Source organism: Anomaloglossus baeobatrachus, chromosome 1 (genome assembly GCF_048569485.1).
Source record: "Anomaloglossus baeobatrachus isolate aAnoBae1 chromosome 1, aAnoBae1.hap1, whole genome shotgun sequence".
In the NCBI taxonomy this organism is placed as follows: Eukaryota; Metazoa; Chordata; class Amphibia; order Anura; family Aromobatidae; genus Anomaloglossus; species Anomaloglossus baeobatrachus.
The window spans coordinates 819,281,924-819,306,104 of NC_134353.1; the positions used below are offsets into that span (position 1 = coordinate 819,281,924).

At 46.2% G+C, this 24,181-nt stretch overlaps 1 protein-coding gene across 1 annotated transcript in view; it reads left to right on the top strand.

Annotated features, from left to right (window-relative positions):
- The first annotated feature begins 9,988 nt into the window (after positions 1-9,988).
- GLRX (glutaredoxin) overlaps positions 9,989-24,181 on the top strand; it is a 36,479-nt gene continuing 22,286 nt past the window's right edge. The window contains exon 1 of the mRNA XM_075325081.1: positions 9,989-10,291. Coding sequence (XP_075181196.1) covers positions 10,085-10,291 — 207 coding nt within the window. The 5' untranslated portion in view covers positions 9,989-10,084. The remainder of the gene's footprint in view (positions 10,292-24,181) is intronic.

Here is a 24,181-nt window from a genome sequence, read left to right on the forward strand (position 1 = left end):
CAATCATAAAAGGGATCAAATTCTGCAGCAGTATGGTGGTCACCTCAAGTCCCTGTGTCAACTAGAACAGTTTGTAGGATTCTGTCTCGAAATGGCCTCCATGGTTGAATCAGTGTCCAGAAGCCAGCACTAAACAAAAGGCAATTAAAAAAACGTGTGGCATTTGCAAGTCCCACAGCCTGCTAAACAGATGGACACTGTTAAAGTGGCAGAAGGTGGATTTCTTTGATGAATCTTCAGTTGAATTACACCACATCCGCCGCAAATACTGCAGGAGACCTACTGGAACCTGTATGGATACAGAAAACAGTTAAGTTTGGTGGTGGAAAGATCATGGTCTGGGGATACATTCAGTATGGGGGAGTGCAAACATTTGCAAGGTGGAAGGCAATATCAATAGCCTAAAATATCAAGACGTATTAGCTACTTCTTACATTCCCAATCATAAAAAGGGTCAAATTCTGCAGCAGGATGGTGCTCCATCTCATACATCCAAATCTAAGACAAAGTTCCACCTGGCAAAGAAGATCAAGGTGCTCAAGGACTGGCTAGCCCAGTCACCAGACTTGATTGAGCATGTTTGGGGTAGGATTAAAGAGGAAGCTTGGAAGACAAAGCCAAAGAATCTAGATGAACTCTGGGAGGCATGTAAGACTGCATTCTTTGCTATTCCTGATGACTTCATCAACAAATTGTATGAATCATTGTTGAACCGCATGGATGCAGTCCTTCAAGCTCAGGGAAGGCACACAAAATATTAAATATGGCTCTAATAGCACCACAACGTCATTCACCAATGTTATGCAACATATCTTTGTATTAGAAGTTAATTATTTGATTGACTTTCACATTACTTTCTGTGGGCGACAAAACTTTTGTCTTGCCAAAATCTGATCTTTCTGTGTTCATTAAATGATCAATATTTCAGCTTTGCAGCAACATTATTTTCATAACCTAAACCAAATTTGGGAGGGTTTCAGCTTTCAAAAGAGTAATTTATGAAGCCAATGGATGAATTTAAAGTCAGGTTATAAGCTTTTATTTACATAACATGGATAAGCAACAGAACGTCTGCCAGGGACTGTACCTTAGCTAGAGCATTCTGCATTTTGAAAGAAAACAACACTGAAATAAAAACACCAGCAAAACAACACTATTTATTATAACCAGTATTTTCTACATCAGTAGGAACAAACAACACCCTGGGGTGAGGTGCACCAACAACAATGGCCATAGCCACATGAGATCATACGTTTTATATGTATTTCAAGATTGCTCTTTGTCTACACTTGCATGTAAAGTATGAAGCTTCATTTGACAGGAGTAGTTAGGTCCTTTCTTTGCATCACATATTTGTAAGTGGAACATACAAAAAGTATATTGGGAGGATGTACATTGGTGTAAAAAACTGTTTGCCCACTTCCTGATTTCTTAGTCTTTGCTTATTCTTTAAACATAAATTAACTGTGGTTTATCACATCTTTGGGAAGTAGAGTTCAATTTCCCTAGCCACACCCAGGCCTGATTACTGCCACACCTTTTCTCAATGAAGAGATCACTTAAATAGGAACTGCCTGACAAAGTGAAGAAGACCAAAGGATCCTCAAAAGCTAAACATCATGCCGTGATCCAAAGAAATTCAGGAACAAATGGGAAACAAACTAATTGAGATCTATCCACAAATGGTGAACATATGAAACAGTGGTGAACCTTCCCAGGTGTGGCTGGCCAACCAAAATTACCCCAAGAGCACAGCAACAACTCATCAAAGAGGTCAAAAAAGACCCCACAATAACATCCAAAGAACTGCAGGCCTCAATTGCCTCAGTTAAGGCCAGTGTTCTTGACTCCACCATAAGAAAAAGACTGGGCAAAAATGGCCTACATGTCAGAGTTTCAAGACAAAAACCTCTGCTGAGCAAAAAGAACATAATCACTCTTCTCAGTTTTGCCAGAAAACATCTTGATTATCCTCAGGACTTTTGGGAGAATAGTCTGTGGACTGACAAGGCAAAAGTTGAACTTTTTGGAAGGTGAAGAGTATGTCCCATTACATCTGGCGTAGAAGTAACACAGCATTTCAAAAAAGAACATCATACTAACAGTAAAATATGGTAGTGGTAGTGTGATGGTTTGGAGCTGTTTTGCTGCTTCAGGACCTGGAAGACTTGCTTGCTGTGGTAAATTGAACCATGAATTCTGCCATCTACCAAAAAATCCTGAAGGAAAATGTTTGGCCATCTGTTCATGACCTCAAGCTAAAGCGAACTTGGGTTATGTAGCGGGACAATGATCCAAAATATACCAGCAAGTTCACCACTGAATGGGTTAAGATGAACAAAATTAAGACTTTGGAGTGGCCTAGTCAAAGTCCTGACTTTAATCTGATTGAGTTGCTGTCGCATGACCTTAAAAAAGCAGTTGATAGGAAATCCTCCAATGTGGCTGATTTACAACGATTCTGCAAAGATCAGGGGGCCAAAATTCCTCAAGAGCGTTGTAAAAGACTAATTCCCAGTATTGCTGGGCAAACCGGAACTGTAAAGTTTGGGGTCCATACCGAACACCTAGTGTCTGTACACGGACCCCGAGTACCTCGCAGTTTGATACCCAGCGTAGATAAAGCAGACAGCTGCTGGCTGCAGCCCCCAGTTGTGCGTGTTATCTTGGCTGTGTATCAAAATACAAGGGACCCCATACGACTTTTTAAAATTATTTAAATAGTTTAAAAAAATGGCGTGCGGTCCCCCCAATTTTGATATTCTGCGGTTGGGGAGGTATGTGGTTATTTCCCACTCAGCCTAAAAATAACAGCCTGCAGCTGGCCCAGAATTGTCCAGAAAATAAGACACTATTTTGTTTTTGCCCCAAAAAAAGCGCTAGGCCTTATATTCGGGGGAGGGCTTATTCTCAGGGAAACATGGTTGGGGGAAAGTTTACCCCCCAAAAAATGCAGATTCCCCTTCCTAGGATTGTCATACTTACCAGACTTCGGGCGTCTGCGTGGCTCCCAGGTCCTCCTGCGATCCGGTGGGCGCTCCCAGCAGGTATGCTCCACACCGTCCTCTCCTCCTTCTGACTGACACTCACACATGCACACATACAGTTAGGTCCAGAAATATTTGGACAGTGACACAATTTTCGCGAGTTGGGCTCTGCATGCCACCACATTCGATTTGAAATGAAACCTCTACAACAGAATTCAAGTGCAGATTGTAACGTTTAATTTGAAGGTTTGAACAAAAATATCTGATAGAAATTGTAGGAATTGTACACATTTCTTTACAAACACTCCACATTTTAGGAGGTCAAAAGTAATTGGACAAATAAACCAAACCCAAACAAAATATTTTTATTTTCAATATTTTGTTGCGAATCCTTTGGAGGCAATCACTGCCTTAAGTCTGGAACCCATGGACATCACCAAACGATGGGTTTCCTCCTTCTTAATGCTTTGCCAGGCCTTTACAGCCGCAGCCTTCAGGTCTTGCTTGTTTGTGGGTCTTTCCGTCTTAAGTCTGGATTTGAGCAAGTGAAATGCATGCTCAATTGGGTTAAGATCTGGTGATTGACTTGGCCATTGCAGAATGTTCCACTTTTTTGCACTCATGAACTCCTGGGTACCTTTGGCTGTATGCTTGGGGTCATTGTCCATCTGTACTATGAATCAACTTTGCGGCATTTGGCTGAATCTGGGCTGAAAGTATATCCCGGTACACTTCAGAATTCATCCGGCTACTCTTGTCTGCTGTTATGTCATCAATAAACACAAGTGACCCAGTGCCATTGAAAGCCATGCATGCCCATGCCATCACGTTGCCTCCACCATGTTTTACAGAGGATGTGGTGTGCCTTGGATCATGTGCCGGTCCCTTTCTTCTCCAAACTTTTTTCTTCCCATCATTCTGGTACAGGTTGATCTTTGTCTCATCTGTCCATAGAATACTTTTCCAGAACTGAGCTGGCTTCATGAGGTGTTTTTCAGCAAATTTAACTCTGGCCTGTCTATTTTTGGAATTGATGAATGGTTTGCATCTAGATGTGAACCCTTTGTATTTACTTTCATGGAGTCTTCTCTTTACTGTTGACTTAGAGACAGATACACCCACTTCACTGAGAGTGTTCTGGACTTTAGTTGATGTTGTGAACGGGTTCTTCTTCACCAAAGAAAGTATGCGGCGATCATCCACCACTGTTGTCATCCGTGGACGCCCAGGCCTTTTTGAGTTCCCAAGCTCACCAGTCAATTCCTTTTTTCTCAGAATGTACCCGATTGTTGATTTTGCTACTCCAAGCATGTCTGCTATCTCTCTGATGGATTTTTTCTTTTTTTTCAGCCTCAGGATGTTCTGCTTCACCTCAATTGAGAGTTCCTTAGACCGCATGTTGTCTGGTCACAGCAACAGCTTCCAAATGCAAAACCACACACCTGTAATCAACCCCAGACCTTTTAACTACTTCATTGATTACAGGTTAACGAGGGAGACGCCTTCAGAGTTAATTTCAGCCCTTAGAGTCACTTGTCCAATTACTTTTGGTCCCTTGAAAAAGAGGAGGCTATGCATTACAGAGCTATGATTCCTAAACCCTTTCTCCAATTTGGATGTGAAAGCTCTCATATTGCAGCTGGGAGTGTGCACTTTCAGCCCATATTATATATATAATTTTATTTCTGAACATGTTTTTGTAAACAGCTAAAATAACAAAACTTGTGTCACTGTCCAAATATTTCTGGACCTAACTGTACACTCACACTCATGAGATCGCACATATAATTGCGTGCACTCACACACTCACTACATCCAGTGATACCACTTGCTTCCAGCCAGCAGAGGACTCGCTGCTCTCTTGCCTGTATGATGCGTTACACCGCTGGGTCCTCCATGCGTTCCACCTGCAGGTCCTTGCACGCCACTCTATAGCATCCCAGGACCTTATGCTGCCCATAAGCAATCGATATCGATGGATGTGTGATTGTGTGTGTGTGTGTGTGTGAGTGCGTGATCTGATGTGTTTGGGTGTGCGTTCTGCCGCAGGTCCTTGATGTGCTCCACTGTTTCCGGTTGGTATCTGGTGAGTATGATCGCGGGGTCTTCTGTCTTATTTCTTCTATCATTTTGGGGTGTCTGCTTTCTATAACGAAAGGTCGTGCAGTATTCTTTAACTTTGTTAGCTGCATGGACACTTCATTATTGAACTGCGACTAGGTCTTATTTTCGGGGTAGGTCTTATATTTAAGCCTTGCTGAAAACTCCTGCTACGCCTTACTTTTGAGGTTGGTCTTATTTTTGGGGGAAAATGATATATGCGACAACTCCAGCGCTTTACCTGCTTCTTCCTGATTGCAATAAAAATGCACTGCATGCACATAGCTTCAGGGTGCATTGGCATGCAGCATATCTCTTACTTATCTCATGGGAACCTTTCTGAAAATTGATTCTTTATTGCACATTCATCAATGTATTTTGGGCACAGGTTACTATGAGTCAATGTCTGATTTGCTTTAGGACACATTTAGGGCACCACTCCAGCATTTTTTTTTTATTGCACTGCTGGACTGGTACTTTAAATATAAGTCCCTGGTCCCCTATCTTATACTCACCTTCTGCCGTCTTCTGTTATCACCGTTGTTCCAGTTGGTCTCGACGATTTGTGACCTGCCAGCAGCTCCAATATTTCTTGGAGCATGTCGGAGGTCACAACTCAATACAAGTCTGTGAGAGCCGCATTCAGGCCTCGTTCTTACTGATGGATGAACCTACAGATATCTGGGATCCGTGGGTCCAACCACATTTTTTGTAGAAAAACCCTGTTTTGGTACTGGAATTAATCCTGGATATCTGATGGGATGCGATTTAAAATGGTGGTAAAAAGGGCTATGGGGATTAGAGCAGGCAAGTTATACTTACTTGTGGGGCCGCTCATTACCCTCATGCATATGCACTGCTACCCTTGCCCACCGGCTGTCCTGGCATCTGTAATTGGTTGCACTCAGACCGCTCCCCCACCCTGTGTGACAGCATGTCTGACTGCTTGGAATCGCACATGCTGTCTACATATGTATAGTGGAGTAAAAATAAAATATATGGTGTAAAAATAAATAGAATAAATAAAAATATGGGTCTCCCCATATGATGATACTCAGCACAGATAAAGCTGAGTATCATATTTGTTTGTCAGCTGATGCTTCTTTCTCGTCTTCAGACGTGCATGGCGCATGACCAGACCTGCAGGAGTCTTCTGAGCATGCGCAGTGTGCGTTTGAAGACAAGAAGCAAGCACCCGGTTAACAAGGCTGCGGGAATGGTAAGTGTGCACGCACGGGATCTCCAGGAGCTGACGGTGACGTCGCTCATGTAAATCAATGGTATCACGTCCACAGGGGGTGTGATGCCACGGAAAACATGCAAACACCCACATATTTTTATACATGCATATTACACACTATTACAACACTGGGATGAATAGGAAGAGTTTACTAGGCCACACATCACCCTGCTACTAGGTTAGAACACAAAAATTACCTGACAGGTTCCCTTTAATTTAATTTCCTGGGGGGCAGTATAGTTTCTAATGAAAGTGCCCTACAGTGTATGACACCCTGTGATGTTTCCACCCCTGGAGCTATGCCCCAAGCCCCTATTGTTCTCATGGTCCCTGTGGTTCCTCCTCCAAACCTTTTATCCAATGATCGCCCTGCTTTTCCTATATACATGTACCCAGGGGCGTACATAAAAATCATCGGGCCCCATAGCAAAAGTCTGAATGCCCCCCCCCCCTGAATAAAAAAAATACAATGAAATATTAACATAATAAACAACATATATGTTTCTGGGTTGCCATACAAGTTACTGGGGAGCCAGTGGGGGAGCATACAAGTTACTGGGGACGCATATACACATTATGAATTAATCTTTATCCTAGTCAGGCTATATATCTACCAGTCCAGTAAGTAGACTATTACCAGGCGCGGCTTCGTCTGCAGAGCACCAGTCTAGGCAGTGCTGTGTGCCTGTGCTCCTGTCTTGTGACTGTGTGCTATGCACTGAGCAGCGCAGTGCCTGACGGTCGCTGGGCTGCACAGTGCCTGATGCTTGCTGGGCAGCGCAGGGCCTGACGCTCGCTGAGCACCGCAGCGCCTGACGCTTGCTGGGCACCACAGGGCACACAGTGATGTCACAGTACAGAGTTAACACACACAGTGATATCACAGTACAGGGTTAACACACACACAGTGATGTCACAGTACAGGGTTAACACACACACAGTGATGTCACAGTACAGGGTTAACACACACACAGTGATGTCACAGTACAGGGTTAACACACACACACAGTGATGTCATAGTACAGGGTTAACACACACACAGTGATGTCACAGTACAGCGTTAACACACACACAGTGATGTCATAGTACAGGGTTAACACACACACACACACACACACAGTGATGTCACAGTACAGGATTATACACACAATGATATCACAGTACAGGGTTAACACTCAGTGATGTCACAGTACAGGGTTAACACACAGTGATGTCACAGTACAGGGTTAACACACACAGTGATGTCACAGTACAGGGATATTATACACACAGTGATGTCACAGTACAGGGATATTATACACACAGAGATGTCACAGTACTGGGATAACACACACAGGGATGTCACAGGACAGGATAATACACATAGGGATGTCACAGGACACTTTCTTTCTGTAGTGTCACAGGCAGACATTTGTACATTATAATACTCACCTGCTCCTGTGCTGTGAGAGATCATGTTAGTGGCAGACTCCGGCCTCATGCTGCACTTCTGTCAGTCGTTTTGGCTGTGCTCAGATCCTGTCCTTTGCTTCTTCTTTTTATTCCTTCTGTTCTCGCTTCTCCTTGTTTTCTCTGCTCCTTCTCCCTTTATTCTCTGCTTGCAATGCTCAGATCTCTGCTCCTTCTGTCCTGTTTAGCTTTCCATATTTTCAATCATCCAGCTGTACTGAACAAGCTCAAAATGCATACAGTCGCACACTGAAAATGCCAAAAATGTACAAGGGAAAATATGGCACTGCATTGCTGCAAAAGAGAGATATTTAGTTTATGTATTGGCCAATGTATGTAAGCCCAGAAACCAACGGCAAGGTATATCTCTGTAATCCGGGAACCTAACTTAAATGCCACTATCTAGGTTAAAAACATCCGTATCTGGGCAAAATGCCACTATTTGGACTACAAACCTCCATGTATGGGCTGCTAGGCTCCTGCTACAATGGTTATGAACACAGCCAGGTCTTAGGGCGGAGTGCTCAGTCAGAAAAATACTCACTAGAAATATCAAAAAGCTGACCCGCACATTCAACAAATGTGAACAGATGCTAACTGTTAGCACCTGTTCACATTTGTTGGATGTGCGGGTCAGTTTTTTGATATTTGTACTGAACAAGCTCAGCCCCCTCTCCTGATTGGCTGTTCTCCTCCTGGCATCTCTTACACCTCTCTGATTGGAAGAAGATGCTGCCTAGCCACTCCCTCCTCTTCAGCAGAGGCCGCGCGTTGTGTAGTGTGAGCAAATCTGCTCCTCTGTGTTGCAGTAGACTGCAGCTGTACAAACAGTGCGGGCCCCCTGCGACCTTAATCAGCTGCTTGGTGACCGGGCAGCCAGTTCTGGGAAAGAGAAAAGTGAAATAGCAGACACAGCAGCCAGCCATCACAGGGCCCCCTTCAGGTCATGGGCCCCATAGCAGTGGCGTGGCCTGCCTCTATTGAAGGTACGCCACTGTATGTACCCCTTCCTCCCTTGGGACGTCCTCTCCCCTCATGTTATTTGGGATCCGGTGGCACAATTTCCCATCCAGCCTGCCCTATATAAATACTAATGTACTATAAGATTCATAATTATTTCTTATTTATTAACAGTTATTTCATGTAAGCGAGTCAAGTCAGAGCAGTGTTAAATAATGGAGAAAAATGGTGAGAGAAAAGTCCCATGCCATCCTTGAGCGTTTTTATACCCTTTTATCATATCAAGATGGTCGTTTTATTAACAAGTGTGTGTTCAAGAAGTTATGTCAGTAAAGCAACCACCAATATCCATCCAACTTAGTTATGGTGGGAGTTGTCTTATTTTGCAGCATGGGGTGAGCGGAGGGACTGATTTGGAGTTATCCACACAGTCGTTACTTATCTTTAGGAGGCATTATCCCTTCCATCAAGTGCACAAATGTCATGCTATACCATCCCTTAAGGCCGTGCACTGTGTTTTTTGATGTACATTTGGTGCAGAATGTGGCCCAAATCTGTATATCTATCTTCATGCCAGCAAAGTCCATAAGAATTCTGAAGTGCTGTATGCATGTTACTTAGTATTTCCTTGCAGATTTGGTGCAGAAAATAATCTGCAATATGTTAATTGTTGGTGTGTTTTTTCCTGCTTTTTTTTTTTTAGCCCTTCTACCCATTGACTTCATTAAAAAAAAAGCATGGCACAAAAACACCCCAAAACGTTTTTCTGCCAGAAGGTTCAGATTTCATGCAAAAAAATTCTGCACCAAATCTGCAATGTGTGCACATAGACATAGCCTAAATGTTCCTCTTGTCTCAGTAATTAAATTGTAAACCTGCCTGAAAAAGGAGCCTTTGTGCTCTAAGAGCTGCAAATATATTTTTTCTGGTTAGCCAATAAAGGTATCACGCCTAGAATACTTTTGTCATTTTTTCGGATTAAATATTTACAACCCTTTGTATTAATATGCTTTTGCATGTGGCAAGCAATGACTTAGCATTATTAGGAGTGTGCTGTGTAACTTTCATTCTTAGAAATTTCCTTTTAAGCAACGGCCATTCTATGTAATGTTATGTAAGTAGTTAAACAGGCTGAGCTGGAAGCAGAAAAGACAGTGTTAAATAAAGAGCATGAAGTGAGCCGCACATACATCCACCCCCGGCTATCCCTCCACCCCCGGCTATCCCTCCACCCTCGGCTATCCCTCCACCCACGACTGTCCCTCCTCCTACTGGACTCAGTTGCACAATCCAGTTTCCCCTTCACTTACAAGTGACTTGTTAACAAAGGACTTCTCCCTCTCTAACAATGGCTCAGAATTTCGTACAGAGCAAACTTTCTGCTTCCAAAGTCACCATGTTTGAGAAAATCTCATGTCCTTTTTGTGTAAGAGCAAAAGGCATTCTGCAACAATACAACTTCAAGGAAGGACATCTGGAAATCGTTAATATTGCCCCTCTGGATATAATGAACAGTCTGCAAGATTATTTTTTTCAGATCACCGGGGAGAGAACGGTGAGTGACTGTGATCTACCAAATATTTATTATACATAATACAAGTTCAGGGCGGATTTAACCATAATCATCTGTACTGTCATTCATTTCCAGTTAGGTGTCCACTGATGTGAACGCTATACCTGCAGGGAAGGGCGAGTGCTTGTATTTGGATCACACAAAAAACAGCTAAATACCAAATGTTTGCATAAGGCAGTTGGAGATATTAATATCGCAGACAGGATCATATTTATGATCTTACACCCCGGCTTTACCGCCGCAGTCAGATATTGTGAAAATCAATCATCCGGTCCCTTGTCAGAATGTTGAGTTTTTGTTTCATTTTCTTGTCTTACCATTTTGTAGACATTGCCTTTTTGTTACTGTTCCCAAAAGCTAAGAACAGTAAAGATGCAGTAATTTATCAATACAAGCTCTCGTATAATATCATGTAATAAGTAAAGTGTTGTCTATACAGACGGCATTATTTTTAGAATGTTGCGTTGCTCATTAATGATGAATGTTTTTCCTGCAATAAAAGCAGCTCAAGTTTTAGATTAAGTCTAAACTAATGACAATGCAAAATAAAAAGAATTGAAGCAGCAGCACTCACCATTTATGTCCACGACTTTTTATATTCTGGATGGATGTTTCCCGCTCCCCCTTTGCTGCACCCCGCAATTTAGTGATCTTATGATTTAACATAAAGAATCGTGGACATAAATGGTGACTGCTGCTGCTTCAATTCTTTTTAGTGCACTGCCTGTAGTACTTTTTACTATCAGTAACATTGTTGCCAAGTGGACCTGGTGGGTAAACGGTTAAGGCCGCTTTACACACAACAAGATTTCTAGCAATCTCGTTAGCGATGTAACACGCCCAGATCTGCTACGATTTGCCGAGATCGCTCATAGGTCATTTTGTAGCAGTCATACGTACCCATCTCACAAACGACGCTACATCATTCAGCGATATATTGTTTGACCAAGGCGGTCATGTGGATACCGTCACATAGCAATCCTCCAAACGATTCCGGCAACTAGAGAGGCGTTTAATTGTCCATTGCATACTACCTGGCGTGACACCAATCAGAGCGGAGGAGGCATGGAGCATTGCTCGTAACGACACGCCCGCGTTGCTGATGACGGACGCACTAACGATGTTGTTTGTCGTTGGCAGGGTGTCAAACGTAGCAATATGTCTGCGTTCGAAACGACGAACAATATTTTGAAACTGAACGACGTGTCAGCGATCAACGATTTTTGCTATTTTTCCGATCGTTTGGAGTCGCTCGTAGGTGTCACACGCAACGATGTCGCTAACGACGACGGAAGTACGTCACGAAAACGATGACCCCGATGACATCTCGTCAGATAATTGTAGTGTGTAACAGGGCCTTTAGTGCTGTAACTCTACATTTACATTGTTGGAAGTCTAAAGGCCCCGTTACATGGTACGATATATCTAACGATATGTCGTCGGGGTCACGACGATAGTGACGCACATCTGGCATCGTTTGACATATCGTAGCATGTGACAGCTACGAGCGTCTGTGATCGAGCAAAAATACTCACCTTATCGTTGCTCGTTGACACGTCGCTCATTTCCTAAAAATCGAACGTCCTTCTGCTCGCCGGTTGTTCATTGTTCCCGAGGCAGCACACATCGCTCCGTGTGACACCCCGGGAACGATGAAAGCAGCTTACCTGCGTCCCCTCCGGCAATGCGGAAGGAAGGAGGTGGGTGGGATGTTTACGTCCCGCTCATCTCCGCCCCTCCACTTCTATTGGCCGGCCGCTGTGTGACGTTGCTGTGATGCTGAACGTCCCTCCCCCTTCAGGAAGTGAATTTTCGCCACCCACAGCGAGGTCGTTTGGAAGGTAAGTATGTGTGATGGGGGTTTACGACTTTGTGCGACACAAGCAAGAAATTGCCCGTGCCGCAACAAACGATGTGGGCGGGTGCAATCGCACATGCGATCGCACAAGAAATTGACGCGTGTAAAGCAGCCTTAAGGCTGAGGATACACGGGGATTACTGTGAGTGCTTGCATGACACTCGGCTCACGCTTGCAGAGCAGGAGCTGAGTGTCATCTGACTGTGGGCCGATCGTACGATCAGACCACAGCTGCGGGGAGGGCCGGTGCTGCAGAGGAGAGGGAGAGATTTATCTCCCTATCTGCTTCATTGCCAGCTAATGCGAGTATCGCACTGCTCTCACGTTACACCGGTGTAATGCGAGAGAAATGCGATGTTTCTCACGCCCCATAGACTTGGATGGGTGCGAGTGAAGCAAGCTCGCATTACACCCGCAGCATTCTGCAACTCTTCTCAGTCCGATTAGGGCTGAGAAAACAATTGCTCATGGGAGCTGCCCCATAGAGTAATATTGGTCCGAGTGGAATGCAATTTTTTTTATCGCATTCCACTCGCTCCGTATTACTCGCTGTGTGCTGACCCTAAACTAATCTTACAGATGAGATTGCCCCTTTAACCCTTTCACGACCTTGGACGGATCTATCCGTCCAGGATCGTGTCCCGTTAAGTCCCGCCCCCTGCCGCGGGCAGGCGTCGTGGATCGGCACACATATCAGCTGTTTTCAACAGCTGACATGTGTGCCTGCTAGCCGCGGGTGGAATCGCTTCCACCCGCGGCCATTAACCCCTTAAATCTTGCTGCCAAAGTCTGGCAGCAAGATCTAAATGCGCGCGGCCATGTTTTTTACTTACCGCCGCCCCCACCGGAAGTCACGTGTGTTATCCCGTGACTATCGGTGGTTGCCATCGTAGCACAGGGTCATGTGATGATGCCTGCAGCTATGATGTTTCACTTTCGTTTTCCCTCGGCCGAGAGCAGAGGGAAAAACAAAGTGACTGAATCTGCTGTTTACAGCTGTATTGCTGTGATAAGCAGATAGATAAGAGCAATCGGATTGCTGATCGCTATAGCCCCCTAGGGGGACTAGTAAAATAAAAAAAAAAAGTAAAAGAAAAAGTTTTAAAAAATAAAAAAAAAACAAAAAACCTAAAAGTTCAAATCACCCCCCTTTCCCCCATTGAAAATTAAAGGGTTAAAAGATAAATAAATATACACATATTTGGTATCGCCGCGTTCGGAAATGCCCGATCTATCAAAATATAAAATCAATTAATCTGATTGGTAAACGGCGTAGTGGCAAAAAAATTCCAAACGCCAAAATTACGTTTTTTGGTCGCCGCAAGTTTTACGCAAAATGCAATAGCAGGCGATCAAAACGTAGCATCTGCGCAAAAATGGTACCATTATAAACGTCAGCTCGAGACGCAAAAAATAAGCCATCACTGAGCCATAGATCCCAAAAAATAAGAACGCTACGTGTTTCGGAAAATGGCGCAAAACGTGCGCCACTTTTATTGGACAAACTTGTGAATTTTTTTAACCCCTTAGATACAAGTAAACCTATACATGTTTGGTGTCTACAAACTCACACCGACCTGAGGCATCACATAGATACATCAGTTTTATCATATAGTGAACACGGTGAATAAAACATCCCAAAAACTATTGTGCGATCACACTTTTTTTGCAGTTTTTCCACACTTGGAATTTTTTTGCTGTTTTCGTGTACAATATATGGTAAAACCTATGGTTTCATTTAAAAGTACAACTCGTCCCGCAAAAAACAAGCCCTCATATGGCAAGATTGACGGAATAATAAAAAAGTTACGGCTCTCGGAAGAAAAGGAGCAAAAAGCAAAAACGGAAAGTGCCCGGGGGCTGAAGGGGTTAAGGCTCGGGTCACAGGACAGTAAAATAAAAATTGGTCCAATCTTCATCCAGAAAAGTGGGATGATTTTTCTCACTTGTCATCAGTGTCCAAACTGTTTCTTTTACAGCAGCAGTTATTAACCATTTACAGGTTCCTATGTTATAGAATTGAAATGTATCCATAAATATCGGATGCTGTATTGTGGCATCAGATTTATTTCTCACATCCACAGACGTGAGTGGTGAGTCTCATTCGATTTCAGATCAAAATCACAGCATGGTGTAATTTTTTTATCACACAGATTCTGTCAGTGAAAAAAAAAAATCGGTCATCTGCAGTCTGCACTGTCCCTTTTTTTTCACTGATCGCACTTTTCGACTGATGATATGGTTGAGTGAACTTGACCTATGAAGTTATACTACAGTTTTTTTTCCCAATAGTAGGATGTTCTCAGTCATACGACTATTACCCTGGTTACTACAGTATATTTCAATAATGCAAATCACACAAAGACAAAACACTGTTGTGTAACAAGCAGGGTAAAACAGAACATAACCAATTCGATGAAAGCTTAGTCTTTTGCTTGCTGCTCTGAGGCTGTGCTCAGATATATGGAAAAAAGGATTGTTTTTCACACAAAATAAAAAATTAATGTTATTAATGGCATGTCAAGGAAATGCTGTCTGTATAACATTTGTGTTTCCAAAATCCATTGAGTTTAATGGGTGAATCTGATCTAAATAAAATAGATCAAAATAATGTATACTGTGATTTTTATTTATTTATTTTTACATGTGAACCATTGGTTCTTGTTTAAAATGTTTAAACTACCTCATTCACTTGCATTGGTCCATGTGTCCTCTATTTCACATACAGACAGCAGATGCACAAAAACCACACTAGTCTGAATGAGTCCTTAAGGTGATAGGCCTCATGCAGATGGTACAGCTATGTGCATAGAGGCCAAATGCCTCTCTAACTAGTAGTCAAACACTCCTTCTATGTAGGCTACATTGGGTACAGTATCGGTGTTGTTATACCAATTTTTTTGTATGGACGAAATACAACCAAAAACTTGTGTATACCTAAGCATGAAATCAGAGGCATACAAATTATCAGTCGGACTGCTTTTGTTTTTTTTTACTTTGCATGAACTGACCTGTGGTTTTTTTTAAGTATCCCTACTGAATGCTGAGATACTCAAACTAAGCATCATCAGGGGGCAGAATCCCCTAAATGAAGCGTCATCAGCGATGTCCGTTTCAGGAGTTGGGCTAGTCCCTGTTGTACTGTACTGTGCCTGTGTTGACTGTCAATACTGACATATGCTCAGTATGAGCTCCCTTGTCACTGTGCGATATAAGCTTAAATACACAGTGACAGTGTGCTCGTTCACTGGCTCTGATGAGACGTGACAAGCCAGCAAGAGAGTACACTGTCAGTGTATGGAGAGAGCCCAGCATGCAGGAAAAGCAGAGCCGTGATCTCAAAAGTAAAACGCACTGGAGGTTCTTAACCTCCATGACTCGGCCAATTTTTGCTTTTGCATTTTCATTTTGTTTTCTGAGAGCCATAACTTTTTTATTTTTCTGTCCACATATACAGTATAGAAGGGCTTGTTTTTTGTGGAACAAGATGTACTTTTTGAATGACACCATTCATTTTACCACAGAGTACTGTAAAACAGGGAGAAATTGTGAAAAAAACGCCCAAGAAACACAATTCTGACATGTTTGGGGAATCATTTTTACAATGTAAATTTTGTGGTAAAAATGACCTTCAATATGATTCTCCTCATCAGTATGATTACAGTGATGCTAGACATGTCCAGTTTTGTGGTGATGGCTTATTTTTTTGTGGGATAAGATGTTTTTATTGTTAACATTTTGAGATAGATGACATTTTGGTTACATGTTACAACATTTTTTGTGGTATTGCAGCTACCAAAAAAATGTAATTTTGGGGTTGTATATACAACACATAGGAAGCGCTAGGGACTGCTGTACATGCATCAAATAGGAGACGCTGGGGACACATACATCACAGGAGGGGCTGGGGATGTATGCACTGTACATCACGAGGGGTTGAGGCAAACACATCACAGGAGGGGCTGGGGCATCTATACATCACTGGAGAGGCTGGGGACCGAGACATCACAAGAGACATGGGGGATACAGTATATATATCACAGGAGAACCAGCACTGTTGTCACATCGCATGCTAACCCTTTCCATAAGGTACGTCCTCAGCATGCTGCCACTGGTCAGCATGAGGACCTAATGGTATGTGCACACAGTGTTCAGTAGTGAACTGGGGCCACAGGAAAGATCACCCCTGCACCAGACATACACTACTTACAAAAAGTTAGGGATGTTTGGGTGAAACCTATGCAAAACATAAAAAGTTCCTGCTACAGTGCTATTTTATCATGAAAGTAGGGCTTTTAAGTAGAAGCATGCAATGGTTATCTGTCACAAGTGTGTCACTAGTGACAGACAGTCATGTGGTTTCTAACAATAGAAGGTCGGTCACATCATTTGGATGTGCAAAATGCTCCCTTACTTTCTATTGTTCCTGCTGTTAGTATTTATTGTGCTAGGTAGCTTTCCTGCTGGGTTTTCATCTCTTCCCCTTTAGGACCCAGCGGAGCCCTCCTTCCATCCCATTTTCCCTGGACTTGTGCTGGTGATATAATTCAGTTCATTCAAACTTTGGTTGCAAGCAGGTGGCTTGTACTCCACTGGTTTCATTGCTGAAACTTTGCTAAACTTCTACCTGAATCATCTGTGAATAACTAGTTCATGCATTTTCCCCCATGTGACCTCCTTGTGTCTTCTCTAGTGTTTAGTGGGGTTGACTAAGAGCTCATCTCACTCATTCAGCACTACGGATACCTAGGGTCAGGTATCCAGGTCGGCGCATAGGTGCACAACCTATCTGGGGTGGTGAGGGACCCCGGGGAGCAGCGGTAGGTTAGGGGTCACCATATTCCCCTTACCTAGACATGGGGTTTTCCTTCCCTTTCACAATTCTTTTGGTACTTCCCTGTACCTAGAGTGACATTATCTCATCTCAAATTACTGAAACAAAAAACAGTGGTGGGTATATCCCAGCCAAATAAAAAATGTCAATGTCTCAATAACTTGTCATGTGGCCTTGAGCAACAATTACAGCTGACAATGATGACTCGCCCACCCCAGGGCTATGGGACACCCGGTGCCGGGCCGGACTAGTCCGGGGGTCGTCAGTGGTGGCGGGGCCCGACTCCGTGGCCCTGGTGGGTGTCAGTTTAAATATGGCTGATGACTTGGGGTTTGAATAAAGTTTGTGTTCGTGACACCACCTGTGGTTTGCGGCTAATAAGCCGCCGCTGCTGTGTGAAGCCTCTGGGGTGATGATATGGCAGCAATGGTGGTACTGCTCCCCACAGGTGGAGCGGTACCCCGGGGCACAGTTGGTGCTTGTGAGTGTCTATGCAGATGAAAGTCTAGGCAGACGGAATAACAGAGGCCACACCAAGGGTGCAGTTTCAAGTTCTTTACTCACACATCCTGGTAGGAGCTCACTGGTGCCCTCAGACGACTGGAACCCACTGTCAGGGACCTCCGCCGTTTTTGGGTGATTCCTGGAGTGAAAACCGGTACCCTTCTCTCTAAGGTGTCTCTGTCTTCCGCTGTCTTCCTAAGCCTAGCTCTTTTAGGATGAACCTGCTCGGCCTCCACTACAGCCTCCAGGCTGGGGGGGTCACCTGTCGGATGATTGTCCCTTTTCTAGAGGTTCTGCTGTGGGCTGTGGCCCGGGGAGTTTACAACTTTCCCTGGGCCTCGGTTTTTACTGTTTGGAGATAATTTTGCACTCCTCCGGTTTCTAGGGACCATCCCTTGTTGCAGCTTGATCCCTCCACCGATGTTCCTGTGGAACAGGCCACCACAGCTCTACAGCTATCCGTGGCCCTGGAATCCCTTCTTCTCTCTGCTTGGTGTCACCTGGACCCTCTGAGTCCCAGGATCTTCACCAGGAAGCATCTCTTTCTTCTTCTCAGCTCCTGACTGACTAGAGCTTTTCTTTCTTCCTCTCCTCCTTGCCTGCCTCCTGCAGACCTCCTCCTCCTTCCCCACTCTCTCTCAGACTACTCAAACTTGGCCTTCCTTTCTCTGACTGCTCTCTGATGGCTCCTCCCACCTCCCCAGTTGCTAAGCTGTACCCTATAGGAGCAGGGATGGGTCTTACGGCCCCTCCCAGCATGCAGTATGGGAGGGTTACTGCCACTGTCCCTGGTCCCAGTGTGTACCTAACAATGGGTGTTGTGTAGATTTACCAGGGGACCGGTGTTCACTCCTTTCCTCACCCAGAATGGGGCATCACACCGCTGGATGGGGTGCAATGTCCTGTGGCGACGGAAGCCTCAGGGGCGCCACACTCCCCCCCCCCCCCAGCGAATCCCAGCCACGTCCTCGGGCTGAAAAACAACAGAAAATGTGGAAAGAAACTGCAAAACCATTTTTACATGCATGTAACAAAAACAATAAAACTTTTCTTCCCTTTATGGGAGGCACAGGTACTTAAACATTGCAAAAACTTTCTTAGAAACAAACTCTATATGTGCACTTACAGTCCATTGCACGGTTTGGGCACATCCCCCATAATTCTGGTAGGGGGCACAACAGGTGCAACTATATACATCTTGGCTACAACAAGTCCAGTAGCCTGGCAGTTCGTTCAGCTTTCTTAAGCTACAAAGGGAAAAGACAAAACCAGCCACTAAGTCCAGTGGCCTGGTTACACAGGACACATACATTCACATTCACTGGGGACCACATTCCAGTCCAGTGGCCCGGTAACATATAAACAAAGGGGGTGACTTCTTCAAAAAGCACAAGGGGCAGTAAGGCAGGGTAGGGTGTCATCTTCAAAAAGAACATGAGGGCAGAACAAAAGGGACGTCTTCACAAAGGATGAGGGGCAGACAGGGGCTATATACAGTTCAGCATCTTCACTTCACTCTTCACTTTTACTTGCAGAGGTCACGCTGCGGCAGGGCCCTGGACAGCATGCAGGCCGTGCTCAGACTGGTCTGAGTCCCTTGGTCCTGTTCTCCAGCCGTTGCGGGGCTGCTGCGGGATGATGGTATCGGAGCTGCGTCCTTGTCTTGGCGGGCCGTGCCTGGCATGGCGGCGGCCTGGATTGGAGTCGCTGCTGTGACCGGTTCTTGACGGGCCGCACCTGCGTCGTGGATTGACGTCGCCGCTGCGGCGGGATCTTGCTTGGCCGAGCGGGGTATCGCTGCTGGGGCCTGAGCTGGACGGGACGGGCTGGGCGTCGCTGCTGCGGTGTGGATGGGCGTCGCTCCGGCGGCGAAATCTTGGCGGGCCGCACCTGGCGTGGCTGCGGCCCGGATCGGCATCGCCGTGCCGGGCATCTTTCCAGGGACCGCGGGCATGGCAGCGGGGGCTGGGGCACTCGCAGCGGCAGGGGCATTAAATGACTAACCCCTCAGTAGCATCTCCGGTGTTCTGGTGGTCACTGCTCCGCGCGTCACTTGCCGGATCTGCTGCATCACCTTCGCCTGCAGCCTTTCACACCACTGGTCCATCTCCCAGCCCCACCAGTCAGCGGAGTCTAGCTCTGGATCGCTGCGTGTGGACGCCATCCTCTCTGCGTCTCCTTCTGCACGATCTCCCAGCAGCAGACTCGTCGCTTCTTCTAGTAGCAGACTTTTGATGTTGCCCAGCAGCAGGCTGGTAACTTCCCGCTCCTTCATCCTGTCAGCCATCCTCCCGACCTCAGCCTTCAGCTCAGCGGCAGTCTCAGACCTGATCCAGGTGAGCTCCTCCTGGCCTCCGCTTACAAGAGCCATCTTCTCTCTTCCTCCAAACAGCAGCTTTAACTGCCAGTCAGTTTCTTAACGCGCCATTTTGCCTTCCTCCGCTCTCCATGGCGGGCACCGCTTCACGCTCTTTTCTTAGACAAGGGGGCGGGGCTTCTTTTCGCGCCCTTTCTGCTGGCACGCCCCCCTTCTTCCCGCTCTCAGCAGCGCTAATGGCGGCGGTTTCCACAGTAACACACACAGCCTTTTCAAAGGCGCACAGTACACAGTGGGCGCCGGGCACGAGATCCTGTTCGTGATGCCAAAAATTGACTCGCCCACCCCAGGGCTATGGGACAACCGGTGCCGGGCCGGACTAGTCCGGGGTCGTCAGTGGTAGCGGGGCCTGACTCTGTGGCCCTGGTGGGTGTCAGTTTAAATATGGCTGATGACTTGGGGTTTGAATAAAGTTTGTGTTCGTGACGCCACCTGTGGTTTGCGGCTAATAAGCCGCCGCTGCTGTGTGAAGCCTCCGGGGTGATGATATGGCAGCAATGGTGGTACTGCTCCCCACAGGTGGAGCGGTACCCCGGGGCACAGTTGGTGCTTGTGAGTGTCTATGCAGATGAAAGTCTAGGCAGACGGAATAACAGAGGCCACACCAAGGGTGCAGTTTCAAGTTCTTTACTCACACATCCTGGTAGGAGCTCACTGGTGCCCTCAGACGACTGGAACCCACTGTCAGGGACCTCCGCCGTTTCTGGGTGATTCCTGGAGTGAAAACCGGTACCCTTCTCTCTAAGGTGTCTCTGTCTTCCGCTGTCTTCCTAAGCCTAGCTCTTTTAGGATGAACCTGCTCGGCCTCCACTACAGCCTCCAGGCTGGGGGGTCACCTGTCGGGTGATTGTCCCTTTTCTAGAGGTTCTGCTGTGGGCTGTGGCCCGGGGAGTTTACAACTTTCCCTGGGCCTCGGTTTTTACTGTTTGGAGATAATTTTGCACTCCTCCGGTTTCTAGGGACCGTCCCCTGTTGCAGCTTGATCCCTCCACCGATGATCCTGTGGAACAGGCCACCACAGCTCTACAGCTATCCGTGGCCCTGGAATCCCTTCTTCTCTCTGCTTGGTGTCACCTGGACCCTCTGAGTCCCAGGATCTTCACCAGGAAGCGTCTCTTTCTTCTTCTCAGCTCCTGACTGACTAGAGCTTTTTTTTCTTCCTCTCCTCCTTGCCTGCCTCCTGCAGACCTCCTCCTCCTTCCCCACTCTCTCTGACTACTCAAACTTGACCTTCCTTTCTCTGACTGCTCTCTGATGGCTCCTCCCACCTCCCCAGTTGCTAAGCTGTACCCTATAGGAGCAGGGATGGGTCTTACGGCCCCTCCCAGCATGCAGTATGGGAGGGTTACTGCCACTGTCCCTGGTCCCAGTGTGTACCTAACAATGGGTGTTGTGTAGATTTACCAGGGGACCGGTGTTCACTCCTTTCCTCACCCAGAATGGGGCATCACACCGCTGGATGGGGTGCAATGTCCTGTGGCGACGAAAGCCTCAGGGGCGCCACAATGACGCCTCCTGCTGTTCACAAGTGGAGTTATTGTCTGTTGAAGCATGGCATCCCACTCTTATTGAAGGGCGGCCCTCGGGACATTCAGGTTCAGAGGTACAAAGTTACGAGCGTCTACATGGTGACTCTACTGATCCCATATGTTTTTTATGTGATTCAGATATGGGGAAAGTGCGGGCCACTCCATTTCAGGTATCCCAGCCGTTCCCTAATGATGCGCACAAGATGAGCTGGAGCATTGTCATCCATGAAGATGAAATTAGGCCTGTGTTCCTGCAGAGGCACAATAACTGGATTAATGATGTTATTCAAGTAGTAGGGGCTTGTCACTTTACCATCCACAAAGTATAGGTACTTATGTATTGAGTCACTAGACACACCCGACTACACTAACGCCATCATCACCAAAAGCTTGTCTATTGACAGCAGTGGCTGAAGCATAGCGCTCTGCTTGACGTCTTCAACATCGTTGGCAGTCATCATTTAGAACATATACAGGACAGAACTCAGCATAATGCAGAACTGTAGAAAAAGACAAGGCCTACACGTCCAAATATCATACGTTGATCTAGTGCTGCTAGGCAAAAATTAATACAATTGAACATGAGGTTCTTATTTTACCATTCTGATCAGACTGTATGAAGCCCACTGCCACATCACGGTGAGCCTCTCAGTGGGTCCCTAACTTTAAATAGCTTTAACCCCTTCACGATAAAGGACATATCGGTACGTCCTATTTGACGAGCACTTACCAACCAAGAACATACTGGTACGTCCTGGTGATCGTGGACAGAGGACACAGCGTGTGGATCGTGGGCATGTGGAGCCCCGTGCTCACCTGCAGGTCGCCTCAGGGTCTTCACGTGCTGGAAATCTTCTGGCCACAGGCAGGTCAGGTTAACTTCAATGGGAATTGTGACGCCACTCTCAGTGTTGCGGTCAAGGGGTGACCGCCACTGCAGTTTAACGAGCGTCTGGGGCTGATGGTAAATGCAGTCTGATGTTATGGCCTCCCGAGAGTGAGGCTGGCCCCAGAGGCTCAGTGTAAGTGTATAGTACCATACGTATAGGTCGCAGAAGAACTCACACACAGGCAACAATGTCTTTCAGGGTTTTTACTCACATTCAGATGGTGGAGTGAATCAACCCGGGCGATGCTATGACGAACCAGGTGGAACCAGGTATCCTTCAGGCCAACGTAGGGGTGACTGCTAACTCGCCTTCCTAGCCCTTCTAGTTTTGAGGTGACCACGACTTGGAGTGCTCCGGGATCACCCAGGGAAGTTGCAACTGCCTCTTCTCCCCTTTCTGGCCCATTTGCTGACAGCGTGGACCAAGTAATCCTGGCTGCTTGCCTTCTCTTACTTATGGGCCCCCTCGTTGCTGTTGATGCTGCGGACTCTGTGTTGTTTGGTGAGGTACATCCAGCACCCTCACTAGCAGGTTTAGCAGGCCAAGTAGATGGGTTCCTGCTCTAGGGACCTGTTTCCCCGTGCGGGCCTGGCCTACCGGTAGTCCCCTTACTCAGCCACCTCTTCACTAGGTGTTTTTCAGGCGGCCCCACTGGGTAGCCCCTCTCCCCCGCCAGCAGCCACTACAGGTGCAGGGTCTGACTAGTGTCCTGCCCTTCAGCTCTCCACCTCAGATTCCGCTGCTCCACTCCTACTCCTCTGATCACCACTGCACACTCTGTAGCTCCCAGTCCCACTACTCACCACTAGCTGGGATGTGAGGGCTATGCCCCCTTCCTGGGTCTGCCCAGGGGTCCCCTCTAAGCTGTGTGTGTGTGTTCGGGGTACTACGTGTCTGTGTGTGTCCACACCCTAGTCAGTCTTTGGGATTACCTGGCGGCATGGTGGCTCAGTGGTAGCACTGCAGTCCTGCAGCACTGGGGTCCTGGGTTCAAATCCCACCAAGGACACCATCTGCGAGGAGTTTGTATGTTCTCCCCGTGTTTGCATGGGTTTCCTCCGGGTACTCCGGTTTCCTCCCACACTCCAAAGACATACAGATAGGGACTCTAGATTGTGAGCCCCAATGGGGATAGTGTTACGGATGTATGTAAAGTGCTGCGGAAGATTTGATTTTTTTTTTAAAGATTTGATTACCTGTTTGTACTCAGGCGTGGCTGCAGTACTCAGTGGCGCCTGACCAGGTCAGGGGCGCCACAGGCACATACCCTAAATCTCTGAAAAATGTGATTCAGACAAAATTCCCAATGGAAAATTCACTGTAATGAGGCATAGGGAGTCACTGACCTCAAGTCTGACCTGTAGTCTGGCAGTGTCCATGTTATTACCCTTCCTTTTTCGGTGTGCACAAAAGTGCGGTCATCAACAGTTGAAATGGAGTCTCGAGTAACTCTGCTGCCACATTAGTGAATGAATCCATCGCAGGTTTCACCTGAATCACGTATTTTGGAGATAAAGATGGAAACCCCTATGTAAGTGCTCAGCGTAGAGCACAGAATAAATGTGAACTGATCCAAAATGTTCTGTACCAAAACTGCCACCAAATTCAACTCAAAGTAACAATCAACCCACAAAAACACAGCTCCCCACCCAGGTTCGTCATTGGTTAACGGAAATATAGAGGGCTTCCACATTACTGGTAGCACAAAGGCTCTGGAAAAACACAATGGCTACCCCTTCCCCACTACCTCAAAAAAGAAATCCAGCAAAATCTGTGCTCCCAAATGCCCTCTCACTTCTGAGCCCCACAATGAGCCTAAACCTGGTGTTTGGCATTGTTGTAGTGAGGAGAGCCTGCTTAAAGGGAAGGTGCCGCGTTTT